Source organism: Mesoplodon densirostris, chromosome 6 (assembly GCF_025265405.1).
Source record: "Mesoplodon densirostris isolate mMesDen1 chromosome 6, mMesDen1 primary haplotype, whole genome shotgun sequence".
NCBI lineage: Eukaryota > Metazoa > Chordata > Mammalia > Artiodactyla > Ziphiidae > Mesoplodon > Mesoplodon densirostris.
Window position 1 is genome coordinate 43,625,453 of NC_082666.1, and position 27,835 is coordinate 43,653,287.

At 40.0% G+C, this 27,835-nt stretch overlaps 1 protein-coding gene across 6 annotated transcripts in view; it reads right to left on the reverse strand.

The window, feature by feature from the left end:
• Positions 1 to 27,835, reverse strand: part of NTRK2 (neurotrophic receptor tyrosine kinase 2) — a 381,797-nt gene that overhangs the window by 285,501 nt on the left and 68,461 nt on the right. For all 6 annotated transcript variants that reach the window (XM_060101678.1, XM_060101680.1, XM_060101679.1 and 3 more), the window contains exons 12-13: positions 9,362 to 9,397; positions 6,211 to 6,311 (exon numbers count right to left, since the gene is read on the reverse strand). In XM_060101678.1, coding sequence (XP_059957661.1) covers positions 6,211 to 6,311; positions 9,362 to 9,397 — 137 coding nt within the window. The remainder of the gene's footprint in view (positions 1 to 6,210; positions 6,312 to 9,361; positions 9,398 to 27,835) is intronic.

Genomic DNA, 27,835 nt, shown 5'->3' on the forward strand with positions numbered 1-27,835 from the left:
TACAGCCATGAAAAACACTGACTGAGTTGCCTATACTAAGAACCTTACTAAAGAATCAGGGAGGGGAAAAAGATATTAAACATGTAAACAAATAAATAATCAAGGTAATTACACACAATAATAACTGCTCAGAAGAAAATGAAACAGGATAATGGCTGCTGCTGGCCACTCTAGCTAAAGCTATGTGATGACTATTGGGAAGTGCATACCTTCTAGAAGGAACGGCAAATATGAAGGCTGTGAGACAAGAGTAAGCCTGGAGCATGCAAGAGAGTATTTTAAAAAGATAGCTGGTAAACAGTGAAGAGAGTATGGAGATGAAGTCAGAGAGACAGACAAGGTCAAGACATGTAGGGCCCTGTCAACCACCATGATGAGTTGTTTTATTACAATGCATTGGGAAGACTCTGAGAATGATAATAAAAGAGTGGTCACTCAAGGGAGAAGGTTCAAGGGTGGTGTAAGAAGATCCTAAACTCATCTCCTACCATGGACATAGCAAATCTTTCAACTAAATATGAAATAATTCCCTCAGAAAGGGACCTGAAAACTAGAGGAACAAAGCCTCCACTTGTGCCATCACAAGTATAAAATGTGGGAATGGGGAGTAAAAAAGATAATGTTTTGGAATGTGTTCAAATTTAAGTTGCTACCAACTTAAAATAGGCTACTACTTACATAGGATGTTATATGTGAACCTCATAGTAATCACAAGGGAAAAACTTATAGTAAATCCAGGAAAAAAAATGATGAGGGAATCTAAACATAACACTAAAGAAAACCACCAAAACACAAGGTAAGAGAGAAAGAGAATAAGAAAGGAACAGAAAAGAACTACAAAGACAGCCATAAAACAACTACCAAAATGACAGCAATACATAGTGGTCAATAATTACTTTAAATGTAAATGAACAAAATTCACCAATTAAAAGAGCAACTGAACAGATAAAAAAGCATGGTCTATATGTTGCCTACAAGATACTCACTTCAGAAGAAAGAATACACAAAGACTGAAAATGAAGAGATTGAAAAAGATATTCCAGGCAAATGGAAATGTAAAGAAAGCTGGAATAATAGACAAAACAAACACAGTAATAAAAGACAAAGGGCATTATATAATGATAAAGGGGTCAATCCAGCAAGAAGATATAACATTTACAAATGTATATGCACCCAACGCAGGAGCACCAAGATACACAGAGCAAATATTAATGTACTTAAAGGGAGAAATTGAGAGTAATGCAATAATAGTAGGGGACTTTAACACCCCACTTACACCAATGGATAGATTATCCAAACAGAAAATTAATAAGGAAACATCAGACTTTGACACATACCAGATGATGTTACTGGACATACACAGAACATTCCACCCAAAAGCAGTAGATATACATTCTTCTCAAGTGCAAATGGAAGATTCTCCAAGATAGATCACATGTTAGGTCACTAAACAAGTCTTAATAAATGCAAGAGGATTAAAATCATATCAAGCATCTTCTCCACTGACAATTGTATGAAACTGGAAATCAATCACAAGAAAAAAATGGGAAAAACTACAAAAAGGTGAAGATTAAGCAACATGCTACTAAACAACCAATGGGTCTTTGAAGAAATAAAAGGAGAAATTAAAAAAAAATACATAGCAATGAATAAAAACAGAAATACAACATACCAAAATCTTTGGAATGCAGCAAAAGTGGTTACGAGAGGGAAGTTCATAGCAATACAGGCCAACTTCAAGACACTAGAAAAATCCCAAATAAGCAGTCTAACTTTACACCTAAAGGAACTAGAAAAAGAATAACAAATGAAGCCCATTATTAGTACAAGGAAGGAAATAATAAAAATCAGAGCAGAAAAAAATAAAGACTGAAAAGTAGAAAAGATCAATAAAACTAAGAGCTGGTTCTTTAAAAAAATAAACAAAATCAATAGAACTTTAGCTAGACTAATAAAAAAGAGAGAGGGCTCATATATAAAATCAGAAATGAAAGAGGAGAAATAACAATGACACCATAGAAAAACAAAGGATCATAAGAGATTATCATAAACAATTATTTGCCAAAAAATTGGACAACCTAGAACAAATGGATAAACTCCTAGAAACACAATTTTCCAAGACTGAATTATGTAGAAAAAGAAAATCTGAATAGACAAATTACTAGTAAGGGAATTGAAACAGCAATAAAAATTCTCTCAACAAACAAAAGCCCAGGACAAAAGGGCTTCAATGGCAAATTCTACAAAACATTCCAATAATATTTAAGACCTATCCTTCTCAAATTCTTCCAGAAAATTGAAGAGGAAGGAAGCCTTCCAGTCACATTCTACAAAGCTAGCATTTTCCTGATACCAAAACCAGACAAGGACACCACAAAAAAAGAGGGAATTACCAGCTAATATTCCTGATGAACACAGATGCAAAAATCCTCAATGAATATTAGCAAAACATATCCAATAATGCATTAAAAAGATCATACACCACAATGAAATATAATTTATTCCAGAGATCCAAGGATGGTTCAATATCTGCAAATCAATCAATGTGATACATAACATTAACAAAATGAAGGGTAAACAATCACATGATCACCTCAATAAATGAAGAAAAAGCACCTGACAAAATTCAACATCCACTTATGATAACAACTCAACAAAGTGGGTACAGAGGGAACATACTTCAACATAATAAAGGCCATATATGACAAACCCACAGCTAACATCATACTCAGTGGTGAAAAGCAGAAAGCTTTTCCTCTAAGATCAGGATGAAGACAAGGATGCCCACTGTTACCACTTTCAGTCAACATAGGGTTGGAAGTCCTAGTCATAGAAATTAAGCAAGAAAAAGAAGTAAAAGGCATCCAAATCAGAAAGGAGGAACTAAAACTGTCATGATTTTCAGACGACATGATAAAATGTATGGTACACTAATAATGATCTATCAGAAAGAAAAATTAAGAAAATAATCCCATTTATAATTGCACCAAAAGAATAAAATACCTAGGAATAAATTTAACCAAAAGTGAAAGACCAACACATTGAAAACTATTAGACCCTGATGAAAGAAATTGAAAAAGACACAAATAAGTGGAAAGATATTCCATATTCATGAACTGGAAGAATTAATATTGTTAAAATGTCCATAGTATCCAAAGTAATCTACAGATTCAGTGTAATCCCTATCAAAATTCCAATAACATATCTCATAGACCTAGGACAAATAATCCTAAAATTTGAATAGTACCACTAAAGAACCCGAATAGCCAAAACTATCATGAGAAAGAAGAACAAAGCTGGAGGTATCTCACTCCTTGATTTCAAACTGTACTACAAAACTATAATAATCAAAACAATATAGTACTGGCACAAAAACAGACACACAGATCAAGAGAACAGCAGTGAGAACCCAGAAATAAACCCATATGTATATGGACAATTAATTTACAACAAAGGAGCAAAGAACATACAATGGAAAAGGGATAGTCTCTTCAATAAATGGTGCAGGGAAAACTGGACAGCCATATGCAAAAGAATGAAACTAGACCACTATCTCATGCTACACACAAAAATTAACTCAAAATGGATTAAAGATTTTAATGTAAGACCTGAAACCATAAAATTCTTAGAGGAAAACAGGCAGTAACCTCATTGACATTAGTTTTAACAATGTTTTTGTGGATCTGAATCCAAAGGCAAGGGAAACAAAAGCAAAAATAAACAAATGGTACTACATCAAACTAAAAAGCTCTGCACAGTGACGGAAACCATTATCAAAATAAAAATTCAACCTCCTGAGTGGAAGAAGATATTTGCAAATCACATATCTGATAAGGGGTTAAGATCCAAAATATATAAAGAATTCATAAAACTCAACAATAGAAAAACAAACAACCAGATTAAAAATGTGCAGGAGATCTGAATAGACATTTTTCCAAAGACATACAGATGGCCAATAAGCACATGAAAAGATGTTCAACATCACTAATTATTAGGGAAATGCAAATCAGAACCGCAATGAGATATCACCTCACACCTGTTAGTATGGCTATTATTGAAAAGCAAGAAATAACAAATGTTGTCAAGGATGCTGAGAAAAGGGAATCCTCATACACTATTGGTGCAGCTGTAAATTAGTGCAGTCACTATGTAAAACAGTATGGAGATTCCTGAAAAACTTAAAAATAGAACTACCACATGACCCAGCTATTCCACTTCTGGCTATTTATACAAGAACATGAAAACACTAATTCAAAAGGATATATGCACCTGTATGTTCAATGCAGCACTATTTACAATAGCCAAGATGTGGTAACAACCTAAGTGTCCATCAATAGACAAATGGATAAAGAAGATGTGGTATATATACACAATGGAATATTACTCAGCCATTAAAAACAGTGAAATCCTGCCATTTGTGACAACGTAGATGGACCTTGAAGGTATTATGTTAACTGAAATAAGTCATACAGAGAAAGACAAATACCATATGATCTCACTCATTTGTAGAATCAAAAAACAAAAACAAAAAAAAACAAGCAAACAAAGAAAACAAAATAGAAACAGCTCATAGATACAGAGATCAGATTAGTGGTTACCAGAAAGGAAGGGAGCTGGGGGTGGGCAAAATGGGTAAATGAGGTCAACTGTTTGGTGATGGATACTAACTAGACTTGTGGGGATGATCACTTTGTAGTATATTCAGATGTTGGATCACAAGGTAGTACAGATGAAACTTATAAAATAAAAAACTTATTAAAAAAAGTCACTCGGGCTGCTATATGGAGAAAGGCCAGAAGATCACAAGAGTGGGAGGGGGGACAAGGTAGGAGGCTGTGGCAGTCATCCAGGAACAAGCAATTGTGGCAAACTTTCTCGGCAAAGGGCCAGATGGTAAATATTTCCAGCATTGCAGGCCATACAGACTTTGCTGCAACTACTCCACATGCCCCTGTAGCACAAAAGGAGCCACAGATGATATGTAAATAGGCATGACTGTGTTCCAATAAAACTTTATTTATGGACACTGACATGTGAATTTCATAAAATTTTCATTTGTCACAAAATGTCACCCTTCTTTTGATTTTTTTTTTCAAACCACTTAAAAATGTAAGAACTATTCTTAGCCTGCAGACTGCCCCCAAACAGGCATAAGCCAGACTTGGCCCGAGGGCCATAGTTTGCCAGCCTCTGGGTTAGCCTGTGGCTGAGGCCGGGGAGGTGGGGAGATATGGATGGGCTGGCAGTTTACAAGGAGGCAGAACTCATGGGATGTTAGACTGGGCACACAAGACAAGAAGGAAAAGAAAAGAATGGAGGAATCTGCTGGGTTTTGACCTGAGCAGCTGACAGACCAGCCCCGCCACACAGTCCTGGGGAGATGCAGCCCTGCTGCTCACTCATGCCCCCTTCGATGCTCCTCCCTGCGCCATAAAGCTAACTACCTGGCACTGTGGTTCAAGACCTCATGGCCCTGCCTCAGACTGCCCTCCCTCATATGCCTTACCTTCCAAGCAAGAATGCTTCCAGACTGCAGGCTCAGGCTCACACACCCAAAACGCCCTCCCCTTTGTTTCCGCTATGTCCAAATCCCAGGCATTCTGCATAGGCCGTGGAAAAGGCCACCTGTCCCACAAAGACTCCTCTGGCTCTCCCAGCAGGAAGGAACAGGGCGCCTGCCCCTCTCCTTCACTCTCTCGCATTGCCTTGCTCAGCCTCTGTTTGTAATTTAGGTACTAATATTCATGTCTCAGGTCTCTGACTTAAGTGTAAGCTCCAAAGGGACAGATATGTGTCTCATTCATACATTTATATCCCCCCACGGCCAGTCCCTCCAGAACCTAATGGATTCCTTACGTTTGGTGGGCACTGAATTTTTTATTAAAATATTTAAGGAGACAGGTGTGGAGACAGAAAGAACTCCACATGTCCCTGAATGAGAAAGCTGGTTTCTTGCTCTTCTAGTAATAATCTTTTAAAGGACAGATATTTAAAACAGGAATCACCAGCAGTAGGTCAGAGGCTATATGGTACCTTTATCACTCTCTTAAACCTTCCCATTAGTTCCTCCACACTTCAACACTCTATTTATAGCTGAACAATAAAAATGTTTTGTTGAAAGACTCACACTGAAGCAGCTCCATTCCTCCAACATTCAAGCATCCAAAATGCTCAGAACCATTCTACGCAACACTTAAGTATCCCACTCACCGAGAGATGTTCCCGACCGGTTTTGTCAGCAACATCTGTGGAAGGGATTTCATTACTTCTGTTCGTGGTGTCCCCAATGTCATTTGCCGCAGTCCCATAATCTTAAATTGGAGAAAGGGGAAAAAGAAGGAAGTATGAAGTTGTCATTAGGCTGCCAACAAACATGAGGCCACAGTACAACCCAGAATAAAGCAAGACAAATTACAAGATTCCAAACCACTGACAGCGTGGCTGGGGAGAAGCGTGACCTGCCGTTGGGTTAAATCCATTGCAGCGTTAGGACTGTGCGATGCCAAAATTATGTTCAGCCCAGATCTTTACATCATTGCTTTGTTTGGTCAAATTCCAAGCCAGGTCTAGGATTTTTCTTTGCACATAAGAATATATTCCTTTTTTGATAAAGTATTTAATGAAAGTACAAAAGAGAATCGATCATGTAAGAGTCAGATTTATAGACCTGGAAGGGTCTGTGGAAATCGAGTCTAACCACAATTTTTTCAGCTGCAGAATGAGAGCTAAGGGATGTTAAGTGACTAGTCTAAAGTCAACTGGCAAGAAGGCAACAGAGCCTAGACATGAACCAGGCTTGAAATCAGCAGCTCTGATTTCCAAGGCAGAAGCACTCAAGGTAGAATGTGGAATCGGCACCAATAGGGAACTTGGGTCCACATCTAAACTTTTTTGAAGAGTTCTGAATTGCCAATATATCAGTTTCAGAATTAATGTATAGGGAACTTCACCAATACATCATTTAGAATTGTGAGGGTATGCTCTCAGTTCTCAAATGTAGTTGCTCTTCTGAATCAATTTTAGTCTACAGGGATCAGGATATAAGTAAATGAGTTTTTTGTAGGCAAAGTTTTTATTAACAATATTACATGTAAAAGTCATAAAAAGTTTTTGGTAAACTTATTGCAGACCACGTTGTTTATAAATTTTTGTATTTTTATTCTAAATAGGTACGGTGCCTTCAATTTCCATCCTGAACAAACAAACTCATTAAGTAAGCCCTAGCTAATCTTCCCTTGGTAGAATTATCAAGCTGGCCTCAGGGCAACCAATTTAAATTATAATTTTATTAGCAGAGTGTTCCTTTGAATGTGAATGAAAATTAACAGAAAAAGCATATATTTTCTATCTGTAGCTGTTTTATCTTTAACTGCAAAACTACATTCTCACCATTTTCATTTTGAATATATTAGAACTTTTTAATATTTCAATCAAACAGTAGGTGATATCATTTATTTGCTTATTTTCCCTCTTCATATTATATCCAGCTACTCATGCAAAGTTAAACCACTAAAGTATCTATAGTTTAATATCATGACATTGTAGCCCAAAGATCCAAAGTGTGACCTGAGACCAATGGAAAGATGACATTTTTAGAGTCTTAAAAGTTATTGGAAAGGAGTCCAAAACATAATTTTAAAACTGAAAATCACAATTCAAACATATTTCTCTGTGACACAATTTGACATACTCTTTCTTTAAGCCATATCAGAACAAATAAAAATAAAAATACACAAATCACATGCACAGAATTATCCAAACCACAGCTTGGAGGAAAGATGGCTTAACATGCATAAAGCAGGTAAAGACAATGTAATTCCCTAGTTAAAATTAGCTCAAGTTAAATATACACACGTACAATAAACATACAGAGAATTGTTTTATATTAAAATTATAAACTATATTTATATTATAAATATACACATTTGTCAAGGTGTATATATAAAATTAAAGAATAGATTTTATAGAATAAATATATAAATGTATCTTTTTAATCAATGTAAGTTTTAATCAATCTTAAATTTCAAGCCAAGTCTTGAAATTTAGCCTGCCACTTCCCCAAACGGAAGCCTCCTGGTCATGAAGGTGGTTTGAAAACTGTTGAAGATGGATTTTCATACCTAGTAAAACAGCCCTGGGATTCAATTAAAATAGCAAAGTAAAGATAAGATATTTGGTAAGCTAATATAGTGAATCTTTTGGCTTCTCCCTTTCCACATTCCTAAGAGAACCCCATTTTATTCAAGGGGATCAAGCATATCCTCTAGGGAAGCTGATCAAAACTCCAGGGGTGGGTCTAATTAGTCAAGGGTAATCCAGCCCTCTTCTCAGTACTGGAGGCAAAAATGGACCATAATCCAACTGAGTCTTGAGTCAGATACAGGAGGGCTTGGTGGAGGTCTCTGGGAAAGTTCTCTTTCTTCTGGAACACTTCAAAAGCTCTTCCCTTTCTCTCATCAATGTGAATGACTCATCTTAAAACCGTAAGAGAAACCAGCCTTCAGCGAAGCCAGTACAATGGGCAGGAGAGTGCAGAGATAAAAAAAAACCCTTGGATCCCTGATGACATGGCTGAGCTGCTGGTTTCACCAACCTTAAAACGTGCCCTGGGGCTTCCCTGGTGGCACAGTGGTTGAGAATCCACCTGCCAATGCAGGGGACACGGGTTCGAGCCCTGGTCTGCGAAGATCCCACAGGCCACGGAGCAACTAGGCCCATGCGCCGCAGCTACTGAGCCTGCGCGTCTGGAGCCTGTGCTCTGCAACAAGAGAGGCCACGATAGTGAGAGGCCTGCGCATCGCGATGAAGAGTGGCCCCAGCTCGCCGCAACTAGAGAAAGCCCTCGCACAGAAACGAAGACCCAACACAGCCATAAATAAATAAATGTAATTAAAAAATATATATATATATATGTATATATATATATATATATACACATATATATGCCCTGACTCTGAGGCTCCTGTGTGTGAGCCAGCCTTCCTCATTTTGTAAGAAACATAATTTTGAATTGGGTTTACTGTCACGGCCAGAAACTGATACACCTCCCTTTTCTTGGTAGTCATGGCTTTTAAACAGGTAATTAGTTCCCAATTATGGAAACAAAATGTCTGTTGCACCACAATGGATTTACTACTTCCAAGAAAAAGCAGGAGAGAGAAAACGTTATTTACAGGCATTGTAAATATCAAGGGAAAACAGCCATCAATACTGAATGATTTTTGAAATATTATTTTGGCCTATGTCATGCTTGAAGTGTATATTTAACTGAGCTTAAAGTTAGTTCTTCTTTTAATTGTTTTATTTCATTTTAGACAAACATTTTGAAAAAAATACAAAATACAGACCACAGGATAGTTACCTTCATAAATTACATCAGGATAATTTGGGTTTGCACCTAAAAAGAAAACAAAACAAAGATATCTTGTTAAGTATGCATTTGAAGTTAAAAAATTACTAACTTATACTCACTAAAATCGGTGAAATATACATTGAAAGTTTTCTAATTGAATAAACTATTTTATAGGACAGGGGAATAAAATCTGAAATTCTAGGTTTGCTTCATGTTAACCTTGTTGCTCTCTCCAAGCCCACAACCTCCATCTCTGTTCCAAAAAAGGAAAGAAAAGGATAAACAGAATTTACAAATCACTTTAGCAATAAAATATTCAACAATCAATGGATTATGACCATTTCCTTTTTTTTAAACTGTTTCTATTAAACATTTGGTCATTTTAATTGTAATTTTGGTATTTCTATTCCAGAAACAGATCATTTCTATACCACTTTTGTTATTCTCTGATGGTTTGGGGGTTACTTTCAAACTATGTTTTGGCAGGTCCATTTGTATTCACAAACACATTATTAACCAGCCTGGATAATAATACCTAAAGCACAATTTTGCTCTCCACTTGGTCTTCAGGGACATTTCCACGACAGAATAAACCCTTTTCTTTTTTTTTTTTTTTACCCTAATACAGCATAGAAAAATAAATGTATTTTCTCTACTGAGATTATAAATAAATGTTATATCACAGAGAAATTCAAGAGTATATCATTTAATTTTTTTGGATGTGTTTTTAGTTTCCAAGATGGTCAGAATATTCATTTTAAAATATTCCTAAGAGAATTTGCAAAAAAAGAAAAATTTTTTAACTTTTTAAAATCACTGTCAAAAAGAGCCGGTGACAAAAAACATTTGCTACTTACTCCTCACTCGGAACTAACTAGGTGTCTATATGAAAGCCTGCTTGGAATTAAAATTAAATTTTGATGTAATATTTAAGTGATTACAAAATGAATTTCCAAAGCCACTTTCTATGCTTTTAGTCTTTCCTTACCATACCATGTGAAAAAGTAAAATGTGTAAACCATAAAGTTTACTTGGTTCTCATTTCATTTCTGAACTCTTAGCAGAAAAATACTTAAAATAAGTGAAACTTGAGCCAAGTTTCTGTTCATGTGTTCCCCAGTGAAGAATCAAGGTTAGTCTAAATGAAGAACCAAATAAAAGTAGTCCTAATGCTAAATTAGAATTTCAACACAGTTCAACTAGAAGAATATCTATTTTAGCAGGGGAAAAATTAAGTAGATTGTTGGGCACTTCGATTCAGGGATGCTACATACTGCCACGCAGTCCATGCTTTGTACAACTCTAGGGGGCACCATTAAGACTATCATCTATGTTAATGGAACCATCTGGAATTGTGCAGTGCACAACCTGTGCAGCCACTTCTGATGAATTCATGCTAAGTTATCGATTCCAGTCATTTTCAATTTTGAGTTTTATAATCTCAAACACCACTTCAAAGTAGCTTTGAGTTACAAAATGCTAATATGCATTGTCAGAATTATTTGTAGCTGATATGACATTCCTGAGAAGGATCTTGAAAGTTGCCCTGCAGGCTGAGGGGTAATTCAGTGAATAAAGCAGGAGAATATCCCAGGAGCAGCCCTGGGAATATCATTTGCAGGACACCCACTCACCCCCTGAAAGTCCTTTCTCTTTGCAAAGTCCCTGGACCTAATGGTGTCCCCTCAAGGTGAGGATTTTCCACCCCTGCTGAAGGAAAGGTTCTATAATCCCAAGAGAGCAAGTCATTCTTTGAACTGCTCAGTAATCTGTTACTTTAGAAGAAACCACTCAGATCCCCTTCTCACTGTGCCCTCAACCTACCATCTGAATCTGCAAGGTATCCGCCCACTAGAGTCTACTCTTCACTTCTAGACCTGACTCCAGGTCCCCGGGACCCAGAGTTCCCTCAACACAGGCCCCACACACACTTTCTGGGACTAGGCAGCCTCTCCCTTACAGTGGTCAGCTCCAGGCGGCCTCACCATCAGTGTGAGCTCCCTCCCTCTGACTCAAGACCCCAAGGGTGGGGTGAGGACTGAGCGAGGGCGGGTGGGCTGAGGTGTCCACATGCACACCTATCCCCTCTCATTATACCTCTCGCCATGTAGCCGGAGGCACAGGGCAGGGGCCATGGCTGGGACCAGCTCTACCAAAACCACTATGTTCTGGCTTGGAACTCCAAGAGTCTGCGAATTTGATCTTCAGACCCAGGCTTCCAGGTCATTATAAACATACATTTGCCAAGGTAGGAGGATAGAACTTATTTAACAATTCCTTAACTGGATGTATATTTTTAAAGTATTTGGATATAAGTATGTGGACCCTCATTTGTACTAGATTAACCAACCAACCAACCAAGATTGCCTGAGGCCAAGGAGTTTAAGTTTTAAAACTGGGATAGTTCCAAATAAATCCTTGCAATTTGTCCAGGATGAGGGCTTTCCCTGGACATGGGACTTGTAGTGCTAAAATTGGGACCAGTCAGTCACCCTGATTTATTCTCATGCTCTCAGCAACCCCACATGTAGCCACCATGTGATTCCATAAGAAAGTAAAAAGACTCAGGATTCAGAGCCAGATGTATCTATACCACACACGTGAAAGGGCTTCAGTGAATATGACTGACATACAGGTGTATTCAGGCTCATCACAGAAAGGGAACACCCAAACACATTACTCACACAAAGCCCCAGGAAGATCCAAAATGTCGAATCAATTCAACTTAGCAAACGTCAGGTACAGAAAACTGGGGTTTGGGGTAGGATCAAAAGGAAATATGTTAGCTCAGAATCTGGAAAACAGGTCCTTTTCCAGACTTCCGATTCATATTAGTGCATGCCTTTTCTACCAAATTCACCATCAAAACCATTAGGTCATGTCTACACTTTCTGAAAAGCACTATATTTTCCTAGTTTCATTGTCCCAGATGCATGAGAAGTACTGTCATTTCACTGTCATTGTCAGGATTAGCCAAATTTAGTGCAAGATTATGAAACTCACAGAAAGACAACGTAGGAGGAACAATAATGGTTTTTTTTCCTTCCCTACCATACTGTACTATGTCTGACGAGGACCTGCTCATCGAAAGAAAGAAATGCCTCTTTCTGTACGAAGGTTTAGGAGGCCTGCCATGTGGACGGATGCACAGACCTGGACTTTATGAAAAACCAGGGTCACATTACTCCAGCTGGCCCCAGCTTATCAAGCAGATTATTTTGCTTCTAGCAACTTCTCAGTCAAGCTAACCTCCAGTGAGGTTTACACGCCAATAGCACAGTAGTTATTAACATCATTTTAAATGCAGACACAGGAAAAAAAACTCACCATTTCCTTTTCAGACTTTTGGCAATAGTCAAATTTTGAAGATACCCTGCCATTTTAAAGTATAATTTACTTAGTTTAAATTCAGTCATTATGTACCGTTATATGCTAAAGGTAGGAACCACTGTTGGAGATAATCAGGATTAAAAGGTGAGTGAGAAAAGACAAACACGAGCTAGGAGGGGAAAAGCCAGTGAAAAGAGAACGAATGAAAGACAAATGCACTTGAGTAATGCACTTGTCGTGGAGATTTGAGAAGGATTATGTTTCCTTGAAGACTATCCAAGTAGCTCTGTTTAAGTAAGAAATCTCAGACAGAGGTAGCAGAGGTGGCCTCAAGACCTAACGCTTCATGTTGGGAATCTCCAAAATAAAATATAGACATCCTGGAACTCCCTTAACCCACTGGCATTCTGAACAAGCAGCAGACCATCTCTACCTCCACAGCTCACCCAAGAGCAGAAGCTACACCAACCAAAACCAGACGAGTGCCAATGTCTGCTTGTCTGATGTTCAAGTACTATCTTCTCAAGAGTCTGCTGAGCATCTCCAGGTGCTATACTCACTAGTATCTCGTGCTTTTTTTTTTTTTTTTTTTTTTTTTTTACTAAAACAATAAGAATAACAATCATTTATTTGTCCTACTTCTTCAATTTGGGCAGTGCTTAGTGGGCTCCATGTGATGCTGTCTGGGGCAGTCCAGCTGGGACTGCAAGATCCAAGTTGACTTCCCTTCCCTCCATTCCCCTCGGCTGGTATGACTGGGACAGCTTGGGGCTGGCTGGGCTTCTCTCCATATCTTCGTAATCCTCCACGACCTCTTTCCCAAGGTTGGTGTTTATCTCCAGCTAACCTAAAGTCTAGACTCAGAACTGACACAGTGTTATTTCTCCCATTTGCTATTGGCCAAAAAAAGTCAAAAGGTCAACCAAAACTCAAGGGGAGGGAAAAAGGACTGCATCTCTTTATGGTCTGAGAAGATGGGTGCAACATATTCTTCTATTTCTGTCAGTACCTCATTCTTGACCCAAGGCATGTTGTCAGGAATTATGGGAAGAGGACTAAGGTCCAGAGCGCAGCCTGAAATCTGAAACGCCCCGAGTGAAAAGAGCAATGGAAACTGTATTATAACCACACACACACTCCTGAAACAAAGCTTCGTATTCAATGTTCCATGTCTGCACCTCCAAGACACAGATCCTTTGGGCATTTAGGCTTCTAAACATGGATGATAAAATCATTTTTCTCCCCTCAACAATATCAAACCAAAGCACTCCGCCATCCCCTTAATTCCATGCTAAATGACTTCAAGCAAGGACCTGTTTACTTCCATTTTCTAATCTCATTTATAGCCCGTGAGTAAATCTTATGACTTTATATAAATCTTCATGAGAAAATCTTTATGACTTTTTAACTGTAAAACTCTACAGTAAAAGGAAAAGCACATTTGTAGGATTAAAAAAAAAAAAAAACTGTGGGAAGATAGGTAGCCTGACCAGAGGGTTCACTTTCCATTCTGCTCTAAAGATAAAAATAATAGTGGAGGCCAGGAGACACATCTGTTTCTTTCCTTTAAGCTTTTAGTCTCTCTCTAATGCTCTAAAAAAATTTTTTTAAGACTTTTCTTGCAATTCTTTTTGCAGACTCTTTTTAGTGTGATCTTAAAAAATATTTCAAAGAATTTCACATGATAAAGGCATAGCAAAAGATTTGTTCTTTCCAAATAAACTGCCCTTGCTTTGTCAACAGTGTTTTCTAACTCAAGGCAGTCTGCCTTTTGAGTTCCAGATCCTTCTCCTCTTCCCTGTCTAAATGGCAGGCTGAACTCGGGGCCTGAAAATGTCGGGGGTTCGGACGTCTGGGTTTTCTTTCTGGATGAACCATTATTGTGCCATGAAGCACTGGGAGCCTCTTCCCATTTTCTGTAACAAAGGAGTCTTCATCCGACAGAAGAGGATAATAGCATTGGCTTGGCAACTCCTCAGGAGCTTCAGGAGGCATAATTAATTAACATTAGTACTCTTGAGACAAAAAGAGCTATTTAAGTATAAATCTTAATTATCATGATTATTATGAGTCTGTAGCTGAACCATACCCTTCTCCGTTTTTAAGGCAGAAAAGCAGGTAAAATTTTCTGTCCTTTCACTCCCAAGACAAGACATGGGTCCTGACCAATGGCCTTAAGAACAAGTAGTGGGGGGCTTTATATTTTCTTAATGTGTAACATTTGGAGAAATTTCCCCACCATACATTCTTTGGCCTAAGTACACCAAACCTAAACCGGCCAGTTCGAGGGCAATTCTAAGTGCTGTAGAGAGCTCTAGTTCATCCAGACGTCATGAATCTTTGGATAAAACAGAAAAAATGAAAAGCTGTGGGGAAAACTCTTCCAATATTTATAGTTTGCTCCTGACGCGCATTTTGCATAGGAGGCAACTGCTCCCGAATTAGGCAGCATAAGTCATTGACTCCCACTGTTTGTGTGAATGAGCATTCTTGAGCTGTGACATTCTTCCTGAATGAGTGGGCCTTAAAGGCACTCTTTATGTACAGCCTAAAGAATGGAAAGCTTTAAAACCCGGGTGTTTTATCATCTAGTGCTCTGGCTAGGCTTGTTCCAAGCCTAAAGTATTAATCATTTGAGTAATGATTTCAACAAGAGACTCCACTCTTAAGCAATCAGCGTGTTCACGTTTACAGTAATATCTGACCTTGAAAATTCTTAGAACTTGTGCTATCTAATCAAAAGATGCTAGCAAAGGCTCCAGGTTTCTTCCTCATGGCACTCACAAGCAATCTCTCTGCCATGAATTTCTGCTTAGAATTGTGCTTAAAAGGTACCCTCACCACTCCTAATCTCCACTCAGTCTCCACTCACACATTCGTGTTAATGAAGGGACTTCTCTATAGGTGGGATTGAATTCCAGTGACAACCACATAATGGATCAATTTCATCTTAGACAAGTCTTATTTTTGACCTGTAAGCTAAATAGGATACAGCAGAATCTTTAGAGAATCCTCAGATAACCCCATGCTTTCTATGTTTGTGCCTACACTGCTGTCTCTACTTATTCACTCTCCCAAGCCTCCTTAAGCCATCCTACCTTTTGCCAAGCCCAATTAGAGTGCATCTCTGTGCACCAGCTATTCCATATTTTTATCATTATTGCTGGTTAATACCCTTGGAGAGTCAGTGAGGTAACCTCGATGGACGCCTGATCAGTTCTTTCAGTGCTCACACACCCCCCACCACTGACCCTGACTAGGTTCTGCAGGGCAGAAGCGAACTACGCTTACTACTCAAAGTGTGGTCCATGGATTTTGAGCACCATCTGGGAGCTTGTTAGAAATGCAGACTCTAAGCCCTTCTCCAGACTCATGGCATCAGAATCTGCATTTAACAGGATTCCCAGGAGATCTAATTGCTCATCAAAGTTTGAGAAACCCTGGTTTACAACTCCATGGCAAGTTTGACCAAAGCCAGAAGGCCCCAGTGGACATAAAGGATAGTAATTTTTTCAGTGAAGCGTAGAGCAAACCTGAAAATAGCATACCTAAATATTGAGGGGGGAGGGCAGCGACTGCAGAAAATATTAGGGGTAAGGGCAAGAGGTGTGTTTTGCCCCCAGTGGCATATGTCTGGACCCCACTCCAAATGGAGAGAGGGAGGAGACAGCTTAGACACCTGAGAGAGCTCACATTCACCCACCCTCTCTAGGAGCCCAACGCTGACTTAGTTTTCTCCTGAAAGGGCCAAGTCTAGAAAGCTCATGTAGTCAGAGGGCAGAGTCTGGAGGTCCTCTTCTCTGGGCAAGCCCAATCCTCTGGATGAGGGAGGACAAAGCCAAAGCTGAGAGAAACGTGGTTCTGGTCAGCAAGTTTCTTCCTAAAGGCTACAGAGCATAAGCACAAAGGGACATGAGGATGGGTACCGTGTCATTATGCTCTCACAACTCCCTCAGGAGAGGACCACACTGAGCTCCTCCCTATGCTGGGTCAGGTACCCTGAGGGCACTCCCAGACACGCTCATCTTCACAACCACCTTCTAAGGAGGTGCTAGAACCCTACATTTTACAGAGAAGCAAAGCTAGGTTCAGAGGTGGTAAGAAAATCACTCAAAGCCACACAGGTCATGAAAGACAGAACTCTTAGGTGACTCAGATCCGAGTTCCAAACCCAAACCCTTCCCCCCGTGCCAACCTTCCTTTGGAATAATGAGGAGAGGGGGATAACTATGTCTAAATTCCAAGCTCAAACACCAGATATGAATGAGTCATTTGGATCAACAGCAAAAGACAGGAGTTATCTCATTAAAAGTAAAAGTTTTGAGGTTCTACCTATTCCACTTAGTTTTTCTGTTCAACGGCTTCCACAAAAAGAGAACATTCCAAGGGGTGCTTAATTCTTTATTGCCTACAATTTCTGCACACCTTCAGCTGAATAGCTTTCCTTCCTGCTTTTCATGAGTAGATCCTGCCTAATAGCGGGACAGGGACATCCCTGGGAATTAGAAGCCAGGGTGAAGACCACCACAAACAGAAGCAGGAGACAGAAATGAAAGCCCAAGTGTTTCTTCATCTTTCATCATTTTATGGGTGGTTGCAGTGTTTTCTATTATTGGGAGAAAGGGCTTTGTTTTATTGCCTGTTGGTGGGTAGCCCAGCGCCCTCTGTTTGTTAAACCTCCAGAGAGATCTGACAAATTGTTCAAAATCCTAGGATTCTAGTACAACAGGATGTTAAGCAAGACTCTCCTGCCTTAGTAACCGACACCAAAGTGAACATGAGACACTCACAGGCGGAATTCACAAAGGAAATGGCTGAGAACTGAATCCATTGTCCTTTGAAACATCTGATTCACGCTGAGACTTCAAAAGGTCCCAGGGAGAAGAGAAAAAGGAAGGACTTATAAAGAAGTTTCTTTGGGGAGAAGTGTTGCCAACGTCACCACCCCACCATGGGGCTTCCACCAGCTGTGCTTGAGGACGTATCCTGTGTTCTCTGCAGGCGAAAGGCTCAGAGGACAAGCATCTGGCTCTGCCAGAGAAGGCTCAGGCCACCTGTGGTGGTACATTTGTGTTCCACCTGTACACCCAGAAACGTCAGGACAAGGGATCACTAGGGTTCCCCATGGACCTGATGGAGGCAGCCCGGGAGGAAGTCTGCACGGGGAGTCCAGAGGGCCAGAGGGACCCCAAAAGCACAAAGCTGCATTCCTGTGTGCTGAGGAAGGATGTGCTTCCAGCAGCCAGAACAGAAATGCATTTATGTCGTGGGAACTGCAGGAGATGGGGCTGCAGAGAGAGGAATCTCCACAAAGGTCTCCAGGAAACAAGATGGGTGAATCGGCATTGAACACCGCCAGGTCCCAAGAGCACAGAGCCACCAGCCAGCACACTTCCCCGCACTCGGTCCCCCAAGCCCAACCCCTCCACCTCAGTAGCAAGCTCCAGCCCCCACCCCCATGCTGCCAGCCAGAACTGGGAGGGGAGAGGAGACTGACCCTCAAAGCAAGTCCAGAGTTGGTTTCTAACTCAGAAGAGACATCCTGTTTCTCAGTTGAGATTTTGTCTGCAACCTCAAGTGACCAAAGGATTGTCTGTTACTCAACAATGAGCAGAAAAATCTTACTTGGGTCAGAGCTCCCACCCAGACCAGTGACTCTCACACTTGGCTGTACATTGGAGTCACTGGGAATCTCAAAAATGAAAAATGCCAAAGCCGGAGCCACTGAATCAGAATTGCCAGAGATGGGCCCCAGGAATGTGTCTTAAAAAATGAAATAAGATAAAACAACAATTAAAACTCAGCAGTTGATTCTAACATGCAATATAGAGTGCGATGTTACTGTTCTAGGAACCCAAGAAGATTACTCTTACTGACTAAATTGTAAAGGGCCGATGGAAAACCAAAACAAAATGAAATTAATTTGACTGTCACCAGTTGTGCTCTTCCATGTGTTAGAAAGATAAACACCACCGTTCTCTAGATTGCACTGCATGTTGTGCTTTAGATATAACTCAAAACTGACCAGAGCAGAGTTCAGTTCTAAGCATGGGATCCGAAACAATCGATCTAGTGTTTGAAGTTTGGGAAAGTCTTTCCTCTCTTTCTCAGTTGCTAGCCAGGCTGCCAGTGATGATCAGATAGAAAAAGCATTGGCCTGGTACCCGAGTCCTGCTGACATCCAAAGACTTGATAACACCTGTCCCTCCTCACAGCACCCTGGCTAGGGCTGGTGTCTGGTGTCGGACTCTGCAAGGTCCCAGCACCCTGGAGAGATGTTATATGGGGATCTTTACTGCCTTCCTCCCAACCTCACATGCCATCAATGGCACCCTCTTGCTCTGGCTGATGCTGGTTCGGGGTCTCTCTGCCCCATCCTTGCTCCAAGTGGAAAGCAGAGTGTCTGCCACCACATCCCGTGTTTCCACACCATGCTGTGCGATAGGCAATTGGGACTGTCACTAGGTTCAGTCAGCCATCCTCTTCCATGCTCACCCATTTTTCTTTTATCAGGGACTTTTTGTTTATTTGTTTTTATTTCTGTTGTAATTTCTTTCAACACGCTTCATTCTCTATCTCCAAATAGTGGGTGAATTCCTAAGCAAAGTGACCATTTCACAGAAATCTCAGTTCTGAGCTGAATGAGGAACACACATGCCCAAGGATGAAAGAGCTGCCATTTTAATTCTTCTGGCTTCATACGGTGATGCAACCAGCTTCACAGGGATCCCAGGTTGCCTGCTTCCTGGTAAGTCCAGAAACTCCCAGTGTGAAAAAAGGGGATCTCATCAAAACAACTAGGAAAAAAAGTAGCTGAAACTTCTTATCATAAAGATTTGTGGTAGCTAAACTTCTTGAGCAATTACAAAAAGATGACAGCAGAAATACTGAAGGGCTATAAACCCAAATGTGACCTGATGTCCTTAACTTGGAATGTACATTTATACTAGCAGGGAAATTACATATATATATGCTATTTGTCTATTTTTCTTTAGTTCTAAAGAGGGTTAAGAGGGAAAGAAAGCAATTCTAAGAAAAGCCATTATCTGTGGGCTACGGCTACAAATCTCATAAATACCTACAAAGATTCTATCACACAAAGCCAAGTAAGGTCACACTCTAATTGGTCAAAGTGGTTTATGGCCCATACGGGCCATTTATATCCACTATCACCCGGGGCCAAGTCTCTTTCATTTCCACTTTCATTTATTACTCCTCGATAGCTGGTCCTTGAGTAAATACTTAAAAAGAAAAAAAAATCAGACTTTTCTAAAAGCCATATTTACATTGAAGATCTGATAAAAAGGAATAAATGAACAAGAAAATGGGAAAAAAAGGAGAGAAGAGAACATCTTTATAAAATGTGGCTTAATTTTTGTTTTAGATAAATAAATATTTCCTTTTAAGGGAATATTTGAGAGACTCCAAAATATTCTTATGCCAGAAAACCATTCTTTCCTATCACTAGCTAAGTTAAAACTAACAAAAGTGATCGATAAAAATGAGGCCACAGAGATAAGAGGAGTTAAGCTCTACCAAATATTGGTACCATACAGAAATGTTCAAAAGAAAATACATCAAAATCCTATCTAAAATAGAAGCTACTGGCTTTACACTGACAGAACAGTGCTCATATCAAAGCACACAGACCACTTCTAAAACTTTTAAACACCAGACCTTCACCCTGGAATCAAGTTCACCTCCAACTGTTTCAAAAGTCAGTTGTTGGAGAAATTCACATAAAGTCTGAAGTTTAGTTAAGAGCAACATACCAATGTCAGTTTCTTAGTTTTGACAAATGTAAGTAATGCAAGATGTTAGCATCAGGGAAACAAGGTGAGGTGTATCTGGGAACTCTGGATACCATCTTTGCAACTTTTCTTGCAAAGAAATAATAAATAATAATATTTAAAATTAAATAATGAATTATTTAAATAAATAATATTTAAAATTATTCACAAATCAAAACTTTATTTAAAAACAGACAAGGGCCTCCCTGGTGGCACAAGTGGTTGAGAGTCCGCCTGCCGATGCAGGGGATACGGGTTCGTGCCCCGGTCTGGGAGGATCCCATATGCCGCGGAGCGGCTGGGCCCGTGAGCCATGGCCGCTGAGCCTGCGCGTCCGGAGCCTGCGCGTCCGGAGACTGTGCTCCGCAACGGGGGAGGCCACAACAGTGAGAGGCCCGCATACCGCAAAAAAAAAAAAAAAAAAAAAAAAACAGACAAAAAGCACTTGTCCCAAAAGCAGTCTCTGGATTTAACTATAAAGCTGTTATCCCTTCAAACATGCAAGAAAAGGAACATAGCAATCTAGCAATTTACTACAGCAAATGTAGCCAAGCAACTAAATTCTCAATTAAGAGGAAGATTTAATGAAACAGACAACAACTGCCAGGGTGTCTGGGTAAGTCATCCAAACATATCTTGTTTTACGTACTCCTGAAAGGCTGTTTGTAAATTAAACTTATATAATTCAAACCACATTTTGAGCACACTAAGGAAGCCTGTGCATTTAAAAAGCTGTTGAGGGGCTTTTTGGAAGATGGCGGAAGAGTAAGACACGGAGATCACCTTCCTCCCCACAGATACATCAGAAATACATCTACACGTGGAACAACTCCTACAGAACACCTACTGAACGCTGGCAGAAGACCTCAGACCTCCCAAAAGGCAAGAAACTCCCCCACGTACCTGGGTAGGGCAAAAGAAAAAAGAATAAACAGAGACAAAAGAATAGGGACGGGACCTGCACCAGTGGGAGGGAGCTGTGAAGGAGGAAAGGTTTCCACACACCAGGAGCCCTTCGTGGGTGGAGACTGCAGGTGGCAGAGGGGGTAAGCTTCGGAGTCGCGGAGCAGAGCACAGCAACAGGGTTGTGGAGGGCAAAGCAGAGAGATTCCCGCACAGAGGATCGGTGCCGACCAGCACTCACCAGCCCAAGAGGCTTGTCTGCTCACCCGCCAGGGTGGGTGGGGGCTCGGAGCTGAGGCTCGGGCTTCGGGGGTTGGATCCCAAGGAGAGGACTGGGGTTGGCAGTGTGAACACAGCCTGAAGGGGGCTAGTGCACCACGGCTAGCCGGGAGGGAGTCCTGGGAAAAGTCTGGAGCTGCCGAAGAGGCAAGAGACTTTTTCTTCCCTCTTGGTTTCCTGGTGCGCGAGGAGAGGGGATTAAGAGCACTGCTTAAAGGAGCTCCAGAGAAGGGCGCGAGCCACGGCTAACAGCGCAGACCCCAGAGACGGGCGTGAGACGCTAAGGCTGCTGCTGCCGCCACCAAGAAGCCTGTGTGCGAGCACAGGTCACTATCCACACCCCTCTTCCAGGGAGCCTGTGCAGCCTGCCATTGCCAGGGTCCCGGGATCCGGGGACAACTTCCCCAGGAGAACACACGGCACACCTCAGGCTGGTGCAACGTCACGCCGGTCTCTGCCGCCGCAGGCTCGCCCCACATCGTGCCCCTCCCTCCCCCCGGCCTGAGTGAGCCAGAGTCCCCGAATCAGTGGCTCCTTTAACCCCGTCCTGTCTGAGTGAAGAACAGACGCCCTCCTGCGACCTACATGCAGAGGCGGGGCCAAATTCAAAGCTGAACCCCAGGAGCTGTGCGAACAAAGAAGAGAAAGGGAAATCTCTCCCAGCAGCCTCAGGAGTAGTGGATTAAATCTCCACACTCAACTTGATGTACCCTGCATCTATGGAATACCTGAATAGACAATGAATCATCCCAAAATGAGGAGGTGGACTTTGAGTGCAAGGTTTATTATTTTTTCCCCTTTTGCTCTTTTTGTGAGTGTGTATGTGTATGCTTCTGTGTGAGATTTTGTCTGTATAGCTTTGCTTTCACCATTTCTCCTAGGGTTCTATCCATCCGTGCTTTTTTTTCTTAATAATTATTTTTATTTTAATAACTTTATTTTATTTTATCTTACTTTATTTTATCCTCTTTCTTTCTTTCTTTCTTTCTTTCTACATTTTTGCCCTTTTATTCTGAGCCGTGTGGATGAAAGGCTCTTGGCACTGCAGCCAGGAGTCAGTGCTGTGCCTCTGAGGTGGCAGAGCCAACTTCAGGACACGGGTCCACAAGAGACCTCCCAGCTCCATGGAATATCAAATGGCGAAAATCTCCCAGAGATCTCCATCTCAACATCAACACCCAGCTTCAGTCAACGACCAGCAAGCTACAGTGCTGGACACCCTATGCCAAACAATTAGCAAGGCAGGAACACAACACCACCCATTAGCAGAGAGGCTGCCTAAAATGATAATAAGTCCACAGACACCCCAAAAGAAACCACCAGACGTGGACCTGCCCACCAGAAAGACAAGATCCAGCCTCATCCACCAGAACACATGCACTAGTCCCCTCTACCAGGAAGCCTACACAACCCACTGAACCAACCTTAGCCACTGGGGACAGCCACCAAAAACAATGGGAACTATAAACCTGCTGCAGCCTGAAAAAAGGAGACCCCAAACACAGTAAGATAAGCAAAATGAGAAGACAGAAAAACACACAGCAGATGAAGGAGCAAGATAAAAACCCACCAGACCGAACAAATGAAGAGGAAATAGGCAGTCTACCTGAAAAGGAATTCTGAATAATGATAGTAAAGATGATCAAAAATCTTGGAAATAGAATAGACAAAATGCAAGAAATATCTAACAAGGACCTAGAAGAACTAAAGATGAAACAAGCAATGATGAACAACAAAATAAATGAAATTAAAAATACTCTAGAAGGGATGAATAGAAGAATAACTGAGGCAGAAGAACAGATAAGTGAGGTGGAAGATAAAATAGTGGAAATAACTACTGCAGAGCAGAATAAAGAAAAAAAACTGAAAAGAACTGAGGACAGTCTCAGACACCTCTGGGACAACATTAAACACAACAACATTCGAATTATAGGGGTTCCAGAAGACGAAGAGAAAAAGAAAGGGACTGAGAAAATATTTGAAGAGATTATAGTTGCAAACTTCCCTAATATGGGAAAGGAAATAGTTAATCAAGTCCAGGAAGGACAGAGAGTCCCATACAGGATAAATCCAAGGAGGAACATGCCAAGACACATATTAATCAAAGTGTCAAAAATTAAATACAAAGAAAACATATTAAAAGCAGCAAGAGAAAAACAACAAATAAAACACAAGGGAATCCCCATAAGGTTAACAGCTGATCTTTCAGCAGAAACTCTGCAAATCAGAAGGGACTGGCAGGACATATTTAAAGTGATGAAGGAGAAAAACCTACAACCACAATTACTCTAACCAGCAAGGATCTCATTCAGATTTGTGGGAGAAATTAAAACCGTTACAGACAAGCAAAAGCTGAGAGAGTTCAGCACCACCAAACCAGCTTTACAACAAATGCTAAAGGATCTTCTCTAGGCATGAACCACAAGAGAAGGAAAAGACCTACAATAACAAACACAAAACAATTAAGAAAATGGGAATAGGAAAAAACATATCGATAATAACCTTAAATGTAAATGGACTAAATGCTTCCACCAAAAGACACAAACTGGCTGAATGGATACAAAAACAAGACCCATATATATGCTGTCTACAAGAGACCCACTTCACACGTAGAGACACATGCAGATTGAAAGTAAGGGGATGGAAAAAGATATTCCATGCAAATGGAAACCAAAAGAAATCTGGAGTAGCAATGCTCATATCAGACAAAATAGACTTTAAAATAAAGACTATTAGAAGAGACAAAGAAGGACACTACATAATGATCAAGGGATTGATCCAAGAAGAAGATATAACAATTGTAAATATTTATGCACCCAACATAGGAGCACCTCAATACATAAGGCAAATACTAACAGCCATAAAAGGGGAAATCGACAGTAACACATTCATAGTAGGGGACTTGAACACCCCATTTTCACCAATGGACAGATCATCCAAAATGAAAATAAATAAGGAAACACAAGCTTCAAATGATACATTAAACAAGATGGACTTAACTGATATTTATAGGACATTCCATCCCAAAACAACAGAATACACATTTTTCTCAAGTGCTCATGGAACATTCTCCAGGATAGATCATATCTTGGATCAGAAATCAAGCTTTGGTAATTTTAAGAAAATTGAAATTGTATCAAGTGTCTTTTTTGACAACAACGCTATGAGACTACATATCAATTACAGGAAAAGATCTGTAAAAAATACAAACACATGGAGGCTAAACAATACACTACTGAATAATGAAGTGATCACTGAAGAAATCAAAGAGGAAATCAAAAAATACCTAGAAACAAATGACAATGGAGACACGACGACCCAAAACCTATGGGATGCAGCAAAAGTAGTTCTAAGAGGGAAGTTTATAGCAATACAATCCTACCTTAAGAAACAGGGAACATCTCGAATAAACAACCTAACCTTGCACCTAAAGCAATTAGAGAAAGAAGAACAAAAAACCCCCAAAGTTAGCAGAAGGAAAGAAATCATAAAGATCAGATCAGAAATAAATGAAAAAGAAATGAAGGAAACGGTAGCAAAGATCAATAAAACTAAAAGCTGGCTCTTTGAGAAGATAAACAAAATTGATAAACCATTAGCCAGACTCATCAAGAAAAAAAGAGAGAAGACTCAAATCAATAGAATTAGAAATGAAAAAGGAGAAGTAACAACTGACACTGCAGAAATACAAAAGATCATGAGAGATTACTACAAGCAACTTTATGCCAATAAAATGGACAACCTGGAAGAAATGGACAAATTCTTAGAAATGCATAACCTGCCAAAACTGAATCAGGAAGAAACAGAAAATATGAAAAGACCGATCACAAGCACTGAAATTGAAACTGTGATTAAAAATCTTCCAACAAACAAAAGCCCAGGATCAGATGGCTTCACAGGCGAATTCTATCAAACATTTAGAGAAGAGCTAACATCTATCCTTCTCAAACTCTCCCAAAACATAGCAGAGGGAGGAACACTCCCAAACTCATTCTACAAGGCCACCATCACCCTGATACCAAAACCAGACAAGGATGTCACAAAGAAAGAAAACTACAGGCCAATATCACTGATGAACATAGATGCAAAAATCCTCAACAAAATACTAGCAGACAGAATCCAACAGCACATTAAGAGGATCATACACCATGATCAAGTGGGGTTTATTCCAGGAATGCAAGGATTCTTCAATATATGCAAATCAATCAATGTGATACACCATATTAACAAACTGAAGGAGAAAAACCATATGGTCATCTCAACAGATGCAGAACAAGCTTTCGACAAAATTCAACACCAATTTATGATAAAAACCCTGCAGAAAGTAGGCATAGAGGGAACTTTCCTCAACATAATACAGGCCATGTATGACAAAGCCACAGCCAACATCTTCCTCAATGGTGAAAAATGGAAAACATTTCCACTAAGATCAGGAACAAGACAAGGTTGCCCACTCTCACCACTCTTATTCAACATAATTTTGGATGTTTTAGCCAAAGCAACCAGAGATAAAAGGAAATAAAAGGAATCCAGATTGGAAAAGAAGAAGTAAAGCGGTCGCTGTTTGCAGATGACATGATACTATACATAGAGAATCCTAAAGATGCTACCAGAAATCTACTAGAGCTAATCAATGAATTTTGTAAAATAGCAGGATACAAAATTAATGCACAGAAATCTCTGGCATTCCTATACACTAATGATGAAAAATCTGAAAGTGAAATCAAGAAAACTCTCCTATTTACCACTGCAACAAAAAGAATAAAATACCTAGGAATAAACCTACCTAAGGAGTCAAAAGATCTGTATGCAGAAAATTATAAGACACTGATGAAAGAAATTAAAGATGATACAAATAGATGGAGAGATATACCATGTTCTGAGATTGGAAGAATCAACTTTGTGAAAATGACTCTACTACCCAAAGCAATCTACAGATTCAATGCACTTCCTATCAAACTACCACTGGCATTTTTCACAGAACTAGAACAAAAAATTTCACAATTTGTGTGGAAACACAAAAGACCCCAAATACCCAATGCAATCTTGAGAATGAAAAACGGAGCTGGAGGAATCAGGCTCCCTGACTTCAGACTATACTACAAAGCTACAGTAATCAAGACAGTATGGTACTGGCACAAAAACAGAAATATAGATCAGTGGAACAGGATAGAAAGCCCAGAGATAAACCCACACATATATGGTCACCTTATCTGTGATAAAGGAGGCAGGAATGTACAATAGAAAAAGGACAGCCTCTTCAATAAGTGGTGCTGGGAAAACTGGACAGGTACATGTAAAAGTATGAGATTAGAACACTCCTTAACACCATACACAAAAATAAGCTCAAAATGGATTAAAGACCTAAATGTAAGGCCAGACACTATCAAACTCTTAGAGGAAAACTTAGGTAGAACACTCTATGACATAAATCACAGCAAGATCCTTTTTGACCCACCTCCCAGAGAAATGGAAATAAAAACAAAAATAAACAAATGGGACCTAATGAAACTTAAAAGCTTTTGCACAGCAAAGGAAACCATAAACAAGACCACAAGACAACCCTCAGAATGGGAGAAAATATTTGCAAATGAAGCAACTGGCAAAAGATTAATCTTCAAAATTTACAAGCAGCTCATGCAGCTCAATAACAAAAACACAAACAACCCAATCCAACAATGGGCAGAAGACCTAAACAGACATTTCTCCAAAGAAGATATACAGACTGCCAACAAACACAAGAAAGAATGCTCAACATCATTAATCATTAGAGAAATGCAAATCAAAACTACAATGAGATATCATCTCACACCAGTCAGAATGGCCATCATCAAAAAATCTAGAAACAATAAATGCTGGAGAGGGTGTGGAGAAAAGGGAACACTCTTGTACTGCTGGTGGGAATGTGAATTGGTACAGCCACTATGGAGAACAGTATGGAGGTTCCTTAAAAAACTACAATTAGAACTACCATATGACCCAGCAATCCCACTACTGGGCATATACCCTGAGAAAACCATAATTCAGAAAGAGTCATGTAACACAACGTTCATTGCAGCTCTATTTACAATAGCCAGGAGATAGAAACAACCTAAGTGTCCATCATCGGATGAATGGATAAAGAAGATGTGGCACATATATACAATGGAATATTACTCAGCCATGAAAAGAAACGAAATTG